We start from the raw sequence: 14,725 nt of genomic DNA, 5'->3' as shown, positions 1-14,725 counted from the left end.
GGATTGTTTTCATATTGTAATATTTTTTTTAATCTTCCACACCACAAGTGACAAGTGAATTTAAAACAAATAGGTGTTCTTATCTCTTCAGAATTGGTCAGCCAAAAGTACAAAGCCAGCCAGTGTAAATATAAAGCTGTTCAAATTAATGTCTTGCATCGTGTTTCAACTTGCCAGGAATTATTCAAAAAACCTTTCAATTCATATTTCATTCGTTAATCATCACTGTGTATTTGAGTCAGTGTTGTCTATCTTCAATTTGCATTTAATTCAGCTTCAGAAGCAATTTTTTAATGTTTGAAGGCTAGCATGAAAGCCTATGCCGGACAAAAGAATGACATAGAACAGGATGCAGCGCTTAGATCAGTCATTATTTCGTTCGGTGTAGGTTGTCGTGCTTTGTGTTCATGATGAGCGTATTCGAATGTGGCCAAGGTTTCAGTTCTTTTACATTGCGAATGGTTGCTTTCTCTAGGGTGCTGTGGGCAAGCTATGCCATGGCCTCGGCTGCCTTCTGCACCTGCCTGACCAGCCTGACCTGCCAGAGCATCATACTCTAGGTAGCATTTTGTCATGTATTGTTATTTTGTTGTAACATGAAGTGCATATTTTAAACATTAGAGGCTTATAGGGCACAGTACCTATGAAGAAGCTTGTGGCTGCCGGTTCTGCGAAGTAGTAGTGGTGACAAAAATAGAAAAGAACCTTCATGTGTAACGGGCATTAGGGTCACATGATTGTGGCCACAGGTAAGCCGTAAGAAACTTATAAATGCACATGGTTGGCTTAGCTGGAATCTTCTCAGTAGAAAAACAAATAAGCGCAAAATTGAAATGGTGGCTAACTGAGAAGCTGGAGGAATGCTCCTGCCCAATATGTGTTTGACTGTTGGGTTTGTGCCTAGGATATTTACTGGCTAGGAGCTTAACCAATGGCTTGACTATGCTCAATTGATGTAGTTGTTGGGGTTTAATTTATATTAGATGATAGAAGCACCAAGGCTTCAGCCCTTCAGATGATTGGGCAGATTGGGTATCGCTCAGGATAGTGGAGGAAGAGTGCAAGTAATTGTGAGCTATCTGCTATGTATGATCGACTCTGTGAACACTGGCACATACTGAGACCTAGGGGTTCTTTTAATGCAATTAGCGCTCTTTGGGAACTCCCCCCAGTTAGCAGTATGTCTGTATGTACGTACGTATGTATGTATATATGTATGTACGTATGTGTGTGCTTAAGATCTTTCACGCCAACTTGGGTCACTGGGGTCACAGGGTCAATTGGGTAATTGGACATCGGGCTGATGTGCTGAGGGAACCAGGTTGAAAAGCAACCGTCAGATCAACTTGTGTCACTGGGTGTGTGCTGTTTTTCAGAATAATCATCATATAAAACATATCAACAATTGCGCACCCATCATAATGTAGATTGCTAATCACATTAAAGTCGCCAATCATCTCCGAAGGATGGATTTGCCGGCAATTTTCTTGTTCATGCTTTCCTCTTCTCGTTAACCCCTGCCAAACAAATTTCGATAAAAAATTTAGAAGTGCATAATTTTTTTAGACCTGCATATTTTGAACCATTTTATTCTAAAAGATATGATACCAGGATTACCTATTGCATTTTACTGGTATTGTTCCAAAAAAAAAAAAAAGAGCTAGCTACAGTCATTGTGTATTATTTATTTGTCAAAATTACAAGAAACTGAACTTACTATACATATTTGGAAAAATTGTGGATAGTTTGCAACTAGCTAACTCGTCATCGGCACCAAAGGATGCTCATTGTGATGACGAGTTACCTTGCCACCGGCATGTTAAGGGGTTAATTCTTTGTTCCTACATGCAGACATTGAATTCAAAAAATATCATTGCCTCAAAGGAGCACGTTGTGCAGGTGCAGATCCAGGGAACATCAAGGGATGTTCACTCCATGCTCATTTTGTCAGTACACAATTTTTCTTGCACCAAGGCTAAGGGATGTGTCAAATACCAAGACCAAGTCATGTATCAATGCGTGCTTAAAAAGGGATGAGGGAGGCAAATATTCAGGGATCCACCATAGACATTATGTGTTGGTCATTATGTTTGGGCCTGTTACCCTTATTAAGGTACGTTGAGGGACAGGAAGACAATGGTGTGGATTAGAGATGAAACAGGGGTAGTCGATATTCTAGTTGACATTAAGAGAAAGAAATGAAGCTTGGGAGGACATGTAATGCATAGTGCAGATAACCGGTGATCTATTAGAGTTACAGAATTGGTGCCAAGGAAAAGGGTGAGGTGGCTGAGAACTAGGTGGTGAGGTGAAATGAAAGGTCAGCAGTGGGTTACTCAGTAATTATGGTGACCGGAACAATGTCGTGTTGTGCAGAGCTGCAGGAGAGCCTGGTGTCCCTGTTGGTGCTCTTCTGTCGGCGCAGCCTTAGTGCCCAGGACCTCGTGGCTTACATGGGTCTGCTCAAAGGAACTCAGTCAGCGTTTGTGAGTGCGCATTCCTTTGTGGTGGCGGTCTCGAAAATAGTAGTGGGCTCCCAAAGAGTGTTCTAGAGAGCCCAAAGGTTTTGTGGGCAGCATCTTTTGGATTCCATAAGCTCCCAAATCTATGCATTCGCAAATTTTTTTCTCCCAATTGCCTTTCACTATGGTAGCTGTCGTATTCGACAGAGCAGTGTATGTAGTGCTTCAGCTCGCCAGAGCACACAGTCTTCCTCAAAAGTTTTGAAACCACTTTGCGAGTGACAGGGTCTGCTTTTGGGCACTGTCGTAGGGATCCTATAAAATGCCTGGCATGCTTAAGGTTAGGGAAGTCTGGAGCACTGCCCCTATAAGTCTCTGGATTTTTGGAAAAAATGTCATCGGGCCCCAGTGGTTGGCCTGATGACATGACGAGCAGTGCATGCAGTAGCTTTGAAGCCTTTTGAGTCTATACACCTGTAAACAGCTGCTTGCAACATTGGGAAGTTGTCGAAATAACAGATGATCATTCTGTGTGCTGCCACCCAGGGCCCTATACTGAAAGGTCTTCTGGCCCTCGCCAACTGCGGAGATCGTGGGCCGCAGTGCTGGCTGCAGTTCCCACCACTGGCAGCAGACGACGATGAGGTCATGCTCTTGCCCACACCACAACAGGTGCCTGACAGCCCAATTCGCATTTTTTGTTCTAGCTTTTTCACTTTGCAGAAGGAAATTATCATCACTTTTGCATCTGCAGGATGAAGAAGAAGAAGAAGAAAGAAGCAGGCAGTTGGCCGATCTCCCCGCATGGAGGGGCATCTAACCAGGCTGTGTTGGTGTTGCCGTTGGAAGATCATGGCGGCTGGTGTCCTCGTCGAGAAGGCTTCTCTCTGGCCTTCTGGCTTGCCCTGCGCTGGAGCTCGGTCCTTGGTTAGCATTTGGAGTCTTTCATATAAGTGCACAGTCTGCAGCACAAGTGAGCATGGACCTCTGAGGCAGTGTGCAAAATATGACTGTCTATCTCTTCCTTTCATCTGACTCTAGTGAATTTGGTAGACACTGCGGTATGAAAAACAGCAGTCTGCTGGCGTTGCTTAAAAGAAAATGACAATCAACAGTAGACTCTCCTTAAACGGAACTTTGGCGAGCTGAATTCTCTGATAAAGGAACATTTCAAATGACATATTGTTCAATTTGAATAGATTCTGGGCTACTTAGTTATGTTAAACTTCTTGGAAGATCTCACGTCCTTACTGAATGGTAATATGGTAGTGGTCACGGATGTTCCTAACACTTGGATTCTAGCAAAGAAGCCAGAATCTAAGGTATAGCAGTACAACGAGCTTTCTAAAGTATAATCGCAGGTGCAGCATTGAGAGGTAGAACCTGATGCATTAAATAACAGATCTGATGGCCTTTGAGTAACCGATATCTTACCTGGAACTTTAAGAGGACATATTGCACATAGTACAGATGACCAGCAGCTTCTTGAAATAATTAGATAGCAAAGATAGCAAATTAAATAGCGAGGGAAACAATTTGTGGGTGACTGGTGTGTTGAGATGAACAAATTTGCTGGTACAGGGTAGATGCAGCTGACGTGACACTGGCAATGTGAGGACATTATAAGACGATGGACATGTTCCGGCAGTGAAACGTAATGTGGCTGGTTGGGACTAGAGGACACTGGTCATTGATGGCATTGGCTTTTCTTTCTCAGGCCACGAAGGCAGCTCCCGACTGCACCTGGTGTCCCTGGGCTGTGGCCCGTTCCTGTGCGAGCTGTGGGCTGAGGACGTGGAGAAGGGCACGGTGTCCCTGTGGCTGACGCAGGATGGCGCCAGCGTAGCAGAGAGTGCCGCCTGCAATGCTGCCTCCCAATGCAGCTTCGAGAGGGTGCTGGCGGGCCATGGTTGGCACCACTTCGCCCTCGCCTACCACGAACATGTGCCGCGAAGCACTCATGAGACGGGCTGTTATGCTTCGGTTAGTACTTTAAAGCATTGTAAGGGTCTGTAATCAAAAGGTGACAATTTCATGTGACACTGCCTATTCTGACTGTGTATGGGGTGAGTAACTCTTATGCTGCCTTGGGCTCCCTAGTACTCAGGTGAACTTGCAGCATTATGTGCAGCGTGATTTCATTACAGAAACTTCAGTTCCCTTCTCATGACACAGTGCAACTTAGTCGTTGATTCCTGTAATAGTTCTGCAATGAACACCACGTTACAAGATGTTACCAAGTGCTGCTGTTATCTGTTATCAGCTTTGTCTCCGCTATTCACCTACTGCGATAGCCCAGTGGCTATGGCATTGTGATGCAGAGCTCGACGTCACAGGTTTGACCCCAGCCATGGCAGCTGAATTTTGATGGAGGCGAAATGCAGAACTTGTGTAATTAAATTTAGGTGCACATTAAGCCCAGTTGGTCAAAATTTATCTGGGAGGCCCCTAATACGGTGTGCCTCATAATCAGAATCATCATAATCAGATCATGATTCTAACACTAAAAAATACAAAACTATTCCAGCATTTTGCAAGCAGTAGTTTTTACACATCAAACTAAAGCTCACCATTGCCTGACTTGCAGAAAAAGAATTCAGGTCACGCGGTGTTCATGGACTGCTAGTTGCATGACTACTGAAATGTCTGTGCCTATGTAGCCTATGTCATACATGCCTCGTCATACGGTCACTGCTGTACTTTGAATCCGGTGCAGGTGACATTAACAGTCGACGGTCGTCACAGTCGTTCCTGGCACCTGCCCCTGGAAGGACAGGGTGGTGACAGTTGCTTGCATCAGCCGGGGACGATGCTTCTGATTGGCCAGAGCGCAGGCACCGGCACGTCCGTGGCTCTGGTCGGCGTGGTTGGTGTGTCGTGGAGCCTGGGAAACCTGCTCCTCTTCCGATGGTGTGTTGCTTGCCCTTTACTGGCCTAGCTCGTCAAAGGAGAAATTAAACGAATGCTGACATGACATTCCAACTTGGCATTTCTTGTAGTAAATAAGATCCAAACCTGCTAAACCATAGAAAAAAAGCTGGTAAGTGCCAGAGCACCCTAATAAATTTACCAGAATAGCAGGAGTGTATGCGTTTGGACTGGTTAGTACGTAACTTGAGCAGAAACAGCGCAAAGGAACAGGATATGAGAAAGGGACAGACAAGGACGCTAACAACCAAATGTTTATTCATTAAAGCAGCAAATGCAGTTAAACCTCATAACAAACTCCAATATAACGAAATTCTCGATCGAACAAAGTATTTAACTTTTTATAACTGCTTGTCCATAGTACACACACCATGTATTTTTAACTTTAATATAACGAAGTGTGTTTATACATCATTTCAGTATAACAAAGTTTCATCGCTGCTGCGAAGGAGAATACTGAGGCAATAAATGGAAACTGCTGCTGTCACAGGGGGTGAAATTGTTGAATTACAAGTGGCTGCTGGTGAATGTACCTTCTGTATTGCGCGCCGTGTGAAGAGACCAGTCGCTGAAGTGAAGCAGCAAGATTCTCTCGCGCCATGTTCCTAAAAGCCTATGCATGATACGATCCTGTGGCGTCGTATGTCGGGGGTACGAGGGTGACCCTGTGGGGATTGAGGGAGGCGCCAGTGCCATTGCGCGGGCTTCACCTGTTCTGCCGTCCCTCGCCGATCCCCGCCTGCTCCCAACCGGTTCCAACGGTGGCGCTCCACACGTAGGTGGTTTGTGGTGAATGCGGCGCGCTGACGTCACTGCGCGGCCGTGCGTCGGCTGCTAGTTACTGAGCGTGGCTCTCTTATTTCCGGGACCGGCGTAGGGTACGTACATGCTTTCCTCTCCTCCGCCGACACCTTTGTGACTAGAACTTGAGCTCACGCACGGCGCCTTTGCCCGTGCGGGGAGCGCATACTTTGTGCTGATCCTTTCCGACGCGAAGCCGACGAGCAGTGCCTAGTGCTCGCGCGAGGTCGTACCACGCCGAACCGCACTTGCCGAAAGCCAAAGCCGAAGGAGATTGCCCGAGCTCTCGCGAGTTGACCCATTGGTTATCGCCAGAGCAAGTAGCATAGCCGCCGGGACTTTTCCTAGCGGCGTGTCCCAGCTTGATCCTGTGCTCTCGCAGCGACGTGCTATAGGTGCCCGCTATTGTATTTTCGCCCTTGGTGCGGGACCCCTTTGGTTCCCCACCGTGCAGGTGTTTGTGCAGTGCTGGTGCCGACGGATTCAATAAACGGTTTCTGTTAACTCAGGGCATTACTGTGTTTTTGCATGCGTCGCTCGGTAGCTTCTTGCGGCCTGAGCTCGCGCGCATCGGTGCTGGAGGCAACGAGTGACGCGGCCCTGTGGCTCGCTAAGCTCGAACCCGCGGTGGTTGGTCTTCTGTGAGACACTAAGAACCCACAACCCGAAAAGAATGGTGGTTTGATGCGCACTGTCTTTTCACGCGAATGGATGGGTGGGCGAGTGCATGTTAACATGATTCAAGTGCGTGGTAGGGTGGGAAGGGGTGGGGCGAGTGGGAGGCAGGTGAGCACGAGCAGCTGAGCGTATACACAGCCCGCACGCCCTATGTTGGAAGTAACCTGCAGTCTGTGCAAAGCTTGGGAGAGTCAAGATGGCCGTGGCTTCTTGTGCACTGTCTTCTTATGCATTTAGCGCTGGAGGTTGTGTAATTGAGAGTTTTGAATATGCATTGAAGTAAGAGACAAGTGAAGCGTTAGCTCCCAATGCATATTGAGTCATGATTAGTACACAAACCGTGTGGTTGATGCAATCATACAGCATTGGTGCATTAGCTTGCCTGGTGCGTGCCAGCCAAGCCAAGTTGTTGGCATATCGTGCACGCACATCCAAAATGTATCATTCAAGTACTCTTTCTGACGGTTTGGCAGCTTTACTACCAGAGTGCATACTTGCGTTGTGAGGGAACAAATTTTCGCTTTGTTGTAACTGATATTGTCTTATCTATCATTCTCACTCTCGTTATAGCAGTAGAATGGTAACTAAAATAAACAATCAATGTCAACCAAATTCAGTGTCAATCAATGCCAATCAATCAAAGTCAACAAAATTTTATAAGAACTGAAATTTGGGCGAGATTGTAAGAATTCGTACTTGACTTAATGTGCAAAAAATTAGGACACAAGAAGGAAGACCAAACAGCACGAGCGCTACTTCAAACTAAAGGTAAAAATTTTATAATAACTTCATTATGTCCGTATTCAGTATAATCAAGGTTTGACTATAGCAGTTCTCTTCATTGTCTCTGCCCTTTTTAAATGTGATGGCACTTTTTTGAAGAACTCCACCGAATGTGTGTGTTGTTGTTGCAGGCTCTTGCCTTGGGTCAGCCGAATGCCTAGCTCTCTACTCGAGAGGTGCTGATGCAGTCGTGCCCACTTCCTGCCTCCTGAGCGAAGATGAAGAGTCGGCTAGAGTCGACATCAGCCCTGGACTGGTGCGCAAGGGTTCCCTCAAGAAGAAGTGGCTTGGGCCCAGCAAATTCCGGGAAGTGCTGGCTGCGTTGGAGGTGTGTAACTATGGACTTATGCGACCTTTTGGCCTTTTTTACAAAATAATGTTGTAGCGTTTGGTTGTGATTTATAAGTCATGTGCTGTATTGGTTGTGACAGATATTGTGGCCAATGACTTTGGCTAAGTTTAGATTGCTTCTCGGAAAGGAAGTGTTCACACATGGGCTTTCCATGCTCTGTCTAAATGCATCTTCTGGGATAGGAGAAGTACCATGCTGTTATGCTGTCTGTGTAATATGCCTGATGATACAGTAAAAAACTGTAGTCATTTCTGGTCCTGCAAATATTCTCCAGGTAGCTTGCTTATAACTCTATCGCAATTTTTTTTTTTTTTGTCTGGCTTGCATTTGCCTTGAAATTATTGACGGGAAACACCTTCTTTCCTTCCTTTCTTTATTAGGATGAGCTCATGGTGTGGTTCTCACCTCAAAGGAGTGACTCCTTTGTCAGTTATCCACACAGCTCGCAGGCCTTTTCATCATTCCTGGCTGCATCCAAGTAAGTGAGCACCTACTTGTGTGACTTTTGTTGTGTGAGCTGCCTACAATTAATTAAACTAGATCAGCAGGATGTATGTAAGTGGTCGACAAGTGCTTTCTTGGAAGTTCATGTTATGGCTATGTCATGCAGAATGTGCTGGTTCTTGTTGAATTACTGATGCTAAGGGATGCTATGTTTGGTCAGTCTTTAATTAAGAGCATGTGCTTAGGAGATGGGCCGCATACTTGTGCAAGCCACTTCCTTTTGCCATGGAAGAGTGTTCAGGTGTGTTTCCGTGACTAGGACTCTCATGGCAACCAGAGCATGGGAGCAGAACAAATGTCGGTCATGGCAGTGCATCTGAAGCTAGTGCGATTCCTCAAAAGTGTAGTTTTCAAGCATGTGAAAGTTTTGCCTTCACTTTCAGTGTTGCTTTCAGTGTTAGCCACTATACAGTTTTAAGAGATGAAAGGGTGTACATAAGTAAAATATATGCGAATATGCAGCACATGTGGACGTTGGATCTTGAGGACACTATTCACTGAATATTTCTTGTCAGGATTCCTTTAATTCAACAGCTGACATCATTCTCACATCATTTGGAAAATGTTTGATGTGGCTGATCCCAGGATCTTGTCAATGCTCACGCCATTGCTGTTTATTTGTGAAAGACAGGACCATCTATTGTTCTCTGTGAAAGCAGTCGATGTCAGAGGAAAATTTCACTCGCGACAAAATAAATTTTATTGCTTGTATGTAGCTGCTAAGTTGATTATTCATTTTTATGTGTATTGTTCATCAGGAAGCGCAAGCGAAGCGGACTTCCGCAGTCCAAGGCAGCGCAACGGCTCTCGCCTGTCCAACTGCAATGGCAAAGGCAGCTCCATCATGCAGCAGCCAGCCTTGGAGGCCCCGGTCTTTTCCTGTTCCTTCTGGCTAGGGTATGCAAGAGCTGTCCACCATGGCAGTTTCTTTGTTATTGTTTTCATTGCATCAAATAATCAAATCAAACAAAATGAAAGCTCTGTTTTCGACACCAAATGTAGAGGAATGCAGTCAAAAAGCCGCAATCAGCTTGACGAAGGACATTGCTCCGTAAACATGGCAAGTGGGGCATGCAAATACAGTAGCCGACCAATTTTCCGGACCTCACGGGGACAGAAAAATAGTCCGGAAAATCGAACAGTCCGAAAAATCGAACGGGCCGAAAAAGTCGTTTACCTTAAAAAAAAGAAAAAAATGAGCGGCTTAGGAAAATTTCTAATGCCCTGCCTTATTGCTTGGAAGCGATCAGAATTGCATAGTTTTGCGAAAGAGTGACATCGTCTCCGTATACAGTCGACAAGAGTGTCGCCGTGTTGGCAATCTCCGTTGGTGGAGATCGCCATGGAGATCGAAGAAACGGGCCACGTTTCTTGTACCACTTGGCTCTCGCGAAGGCACAGGAGATGGCACCGATCACACTAATGCGAAGCGGTTCAAAGAGTTTCATTCAAGAGCAGCACATGCCTCCATGCTAGTGATCCAAGTTGGTGTGAGAAAAAGTTGTGGAAACATAGTAAGTGGGAATGTCGGAAACGTTCAGTATCTGAAGGGTTAACATTAACTTCTTGCATCTCTTCATAGGTAGTGGAGTGCACAACAGAAGACGGCCCCCAGGCAGCTGCTCTGGAGTTGGCCCTGGGCATGCTGGGGCAGCCTAGTGCGACCTGGGGCACACCCAGAATCCTGGTGGGTGCAAGTGAGGCGCTCAATCTTCTGGGGCAGCTGGTCGAGAATCAACGATGGGCGGCCGATTCACCACGCTGCCTCCTGGTGAGCTTAACCTTTAAGTCACCTGCGTGTTAAGTGCGACAACAACCAGCGTTTTTATCATCACTCTCAGCTTAATTAAGTCGGCTGCAAGACTGCAGAATGTATACAGAATAATCGGCTGCAGAATATACGAATAGGCATGTTGGTAATTAATCTATATTTTAAGTTACGTAGCACAAACAGAAATAGGCTTGACATGACAAGGATGAAGTGCATGTTACAAGATTTAATTGCCATGGGGTGCAAATAGACACAAATGCCTGTGGACCTCTTGCAGTGCTGTTTAATTATGCTAAGTCCTGTGATAAAGGCATACAGTGCAGTATTGACACTGTGCCATCTGATTAGCTGTTACTATGACCCAAGTCCCAGCTTGAGCTTTTGGATCTTTGTTGGTTTCTGATCATTTTAACTCCCTCAGATTTGGAATAGTGCCATAGGCCAGTTAGGTCAATTCAACAATACTACATTACAATACTGTACTTCCGGGTGTTGGAACCAAGCCTGTAGCAGAATGAAAGGGGCACTAACTTGGCAATTGTCAATGAATGTGTTGTTTGTGGTGGCGCAAACATGGTGATTGTCGATTAATGTATTTTGCGTGCATGATGCAGGCAGCGGTGAACGCGTGCAGCAGCCGTCCCCTGCTGCAGTGGGATGGGGAAGGCAGCGTGGAGGCAGTACGACACCCGACGGGCCAGGAGCCACTGCTTGTGTGGCCCCAGCTGGCTGGCACGCTCCTCGAGCACTGGCGGCCGGGACCTGGGCGGCGACGCCTCCTGGGTGCCATGTGGGCACTGCTGCGCGAGCGTCACCCGCACCGGGAGCACAACCTGGCACAGGCGGCGCCCCTGCTGGGTTCCCTGCTGGTCGCACTCAGGGTGAGGAAGTGAGGCTGCAGAAATGATCCCTGGGGTTTCTTCATTGGCCTGTTTCAGAGATGTTGCTTTGATTGCATGCGGATTGGCTTGGATTAGAAAATTACGGCAGGTAATGTTAAAAGAGAGAGGAAGACAGCAGTGTGGATTAGAGAGCAAACAGGTCTAGCTGGTATTCTGGTTTGTTATTAAATAAAGGAGGAGTTAGGCAAGTCATGTAATGCATAGAGCAGTTAACTGGGGGCCGACTGGTGTAAAAAAATTATGCCAAGGGAAGTGACTGGGCCCTTTATCCTCTGCTGTTCTCAACTGCATTTGTTGAGGACGATAGAGGATCATAGCGGGATGATAAGATTAGGGAATCTGCAGGCATAATAAAAATGAAATTGGCTGATGTAAGATAGAGATAGAAGATCGATGGGAGAAGCCTTTGTCCTGTAGTGGGAATAAATTGGGCTTATACTAGTGAATAAAATGGTTCTAAGATGGTTATCGATTCTCATATAATTCCCATTGACGTTGTCATGTGGTCTTCCTCTGCAGCGCCTGCTTGTGGATGAGAGTCAGGGGAGCCTGGGACCCCCTGGCACCCTGCCACTGGTCCTCAAGCTCCTAGGCGCTCTGGTACCAGCAGCTGGGGAATTGGCGCAGCGGTTCAGTGCATGCCTCGACCTGTTACTGCTGCTTCACCGCGCTGCCAATGCCCATGTGGCCCAGGGACGCTCCGCCTTCTACTCCTTGCCTCCGCAAGACTGTGCTCCAACTTTTGCAGGTCAGGCATGTGCCACTTAAGTCACACTAACAGTGGACTTCTGTTAAATCAGTTCTTGTTGTACATGCCATGATGTGTCTCATCACCACTCACATCTCGCTACTGAGCAGGGCTTTGTGTGCTATTCCTGGTAGCTGCAGCCGCATTTCGTTAGTGGCTCTGAGGCCAAGATCCGGGATCTGCGATCTGTACACCTTCAGCTCTAGCACTAGTACAGGTACCAGTTTACCACCAGTACTGCTGGTAAGAGTTTGAGCTTACACTACAAACTGATGCCTATTTCGGGGCTACATTGTTGAGTTTGATGGAATACCGTATGGTCAGGTAAAATAATTAGGAAAAGCAGGTCACTGACTATAGTTGAAACAAATTAAGTGATGTTTCGAAATTCGTATGGATCCTTTGTTCACGATCTTCATACGAGGGATCTGTGCAGATCGAAACATTGTTTTGTTGCTATGGTCAGTCAGCTGCTTCTTTCCTAACAACTATTTTTGGGCTGTGCCCATCTTAGGAAGTAATGTGAATCATACTTTCCACACAGTATCATTGGACTTTTGTTCCAGGCTCATGCGATGCAGCTACCTGAGCAAACAGCTCATTAGTGCTGCATCATAAATTAGTGGCAGATCGTCAAGATTGAGCCAGTGCATAAAAGAAACCACGACTCATGTCCTTCACAGTGTAGACGCAGCCTATAAGGGCAGCCTGACTTTTACAGCCCTGGCTCACGTCCTCGCTACTGTTAGTTATCAGCTGTTACTGCAGCTGTTAGTTATCAGCAGATGGCACAGACGGCACCGTTGCCCATGCACTTGCATGTTGTTATCAACAGATCTGAGCTCTCCATTTGCGACGACAGGTTTCTCTTGCAAGACCTGCACGTTATCTTCCTGTATCAGTGAATGTGGGCAGGTAAAATGCTTGTGACTTCCTTACCTTCTCCTTTCCTGTGCAGTTTACCTTTCTGATTATTTTTTCACTGCTTGCCTATCTTTAGCATAGCAAGGCATGATGGAATGTGTGCAGAGTACCTGTCATTGTATGGCGTTACGTTAGGCTTGGTACTCCTAGTAGCACTCTGTATAACCAACTTTAAGAACATGAGTTACGTCATTCCTCTCTGAATGCATATTAGTTGAATAAGGTTCTTTTAAATTTGCCTAAATGACTGTTCACAAATGCAATGACAAACATAGTCATCAACACGAATGAAGTTATACAACAGGTAGTTGTCTTGAATGAAAATTTAAAAAAATTTACGACAACAATGCTGGAAGGTCACTTTGAAACATTATACTCATTGTAATTGGTTTTACTAACTGTTTGAGCATAGGATTTGTTTTTAGTATGGTGGTATGGCCTGGCAATCTCTATGCTGCCATTAATACTTGATGCAACGTAGTGCAGGTTTTTCTATCGTGGAGACCAGTCGCACAGCTCCGTCATCGCTTGCATCGAGTCCACTATCGGGAAGCTTTGGCCATTTACTTGGGATGGTCTCGCGGTCAGCACCAAATGAGGGAATCAGGAAAGTCAAAGAACCTGGTAAGACTTACTTGCTATGATTGGCTCCTAAACTATTAGAACACTGACTACTGTGCCGGTGCTGTTGTCAGGGTATAGTTTTTCTTCTGGAGCAACAGAATCGGCATTCAAGAGGTAATGCTTGTTGTATGCTAGATAATTGAAATAATAGTCTAGGTTTCAGGTCAGAAGAAATCTGCTCTAATGTCTATGCACTTGTTCTTATTTGATGCATGTGAATGCCTCTGTAGTGCATTGTTCCCAACTTAGTGAATGAAGCAGCAGATATAGTTGCCCCTTGTTTCACGATTGTGATGGGAAATGAAACATTAGCACTTAGATTTTTCTGAAGTTTTTCCTGTGGCTTGCATGAAGAACTCTGATTTAGAGCACTGCACGGGCCAATTTTTGCGGCCCGGGCCCGGCCCGGGCCCGTTTTTACATTGGGCGGCCCGCCCGAGCCCGATCAAAACTTTTATGGCCAGACCCGGGCCCGGCCCGGGCCCGGAAATAATCTACGTTACCCGCCCGGCCCGGCCCGCCACTAGAGCACTGCACGGGCCGGATTTTTCGGCCCAAGCCCGGCCCAGGCCCGCTTTACAAGGCCCGAGCCCAGCCCGGGCCCGTAATACAGAGCCCGAGCCCGGCCCGGGCCCGGGCGTACATGACCGAGACCAGCCCGGGCCCGGCCCGGGCCCGTGGTTCCAAGCCCGGGCCCGACCCGGCCCGTGCTATTGAGCCCAGGCCCGGCCCGGGCCCGGGCGTTCATTACTAAGCTTAGCTAGGGCCCACGTGTGCGTGACCAGGCCCGGCCTGTAAGAAAAAAAAAATCTTTTTTTACTTACAGATTGTACCGTACGTATCTTTCAGCCTCACCTTCTCGAAGTTTAATCAGCTGCAGTATATAAGCAATAAAAGGCCGAAATCTTTGTTTCTCCCACGGGAACATCAGTAATCCGGCCCATTGCATGTGCTGCTATTTTTCGGTAGGTGCCCATGCACTTACCTTGATTTGTACGATATGGTTCTATGATGTCATTTCGTATGCAAATATACAGTGTGTTTCATTTTAGCTGAACCAAATTTTAAAAAATTGCCTGTTGCAGATTGCACAATTATATAATAATCATTGATCTAAACTACTCGATGAGGCGGTCATTACTTCCAAGAGAAAACAGAACGCCTAATTGAAGAATTAACATAATCACGCTAATTAACTTTTCATTAATTATTTTACAGCACATCTTTCAATCTACGAATTATAGCCGC

At 46.3% G+C, this 14,725-nt stretch overlaps 1 protein-coding gene across 1 annotated transcript; it reads left to right on the top strand.

The window, feature by feature from the left end:
- The first annotated feature begins 454 nt into the window (after window positions 1-454).
- LOC119463992 (uncharacterized) lies at window positions 455-13,756 on the top strand. Its single transcript, XM_037724813.2, has 14 exons — window positions 455-560; window positions 2,377-2,486; window positions 3,009-3,134; window positions 3,217-3,389; window positions 4,180-4,445; window positions 5,179-5,372; window positions 6,646-6,773; window positions 7,784-7,980; window positions 8,385-8,482; window positions 9,267-9,405; window positions 10,091-10,279; window positions 10,894-11,160; window positions 11,701-11,929; window positions 13,340-13,756. The coding sequence occupies exons 3-14, from the start codon at window positions 3,103-3,105 to the stop codon at window positions 13,495-13,497; spliced, it is 2,070 nt and encodes a 689-aa protein (XP_037580741.2). The 5' UTR covers window positions 455-560; window positions 2,377-2,486; window positions 3,009-3,102; the 3' UTR covers window positions 13,498-13,756.
- Window positions 13,757-14,725: the final 969 nt, after the last annotated feature.

The sequence above is a fragment of the Dermacentor silvarum genome, chromosome 9, assembly GCF_013339745.2.
Source record: "Dermacentor silvarum isolate Dsil-2018 chromosome 9, BIME_Dsil_1.4, whole genome shotgun sequence".
Lineage (NCBI taxonomy): Eukaryota > Metazoa > Arthropoda > Arachnida > Ixodida > Ixodidae > Dermacentor > Dermacentor silvarum.
The sequence above is the reverse complement of the archived record's forward strand: the minus strand, read 5'-3'. Positions and strand labels throughout refer to the sequence as shown.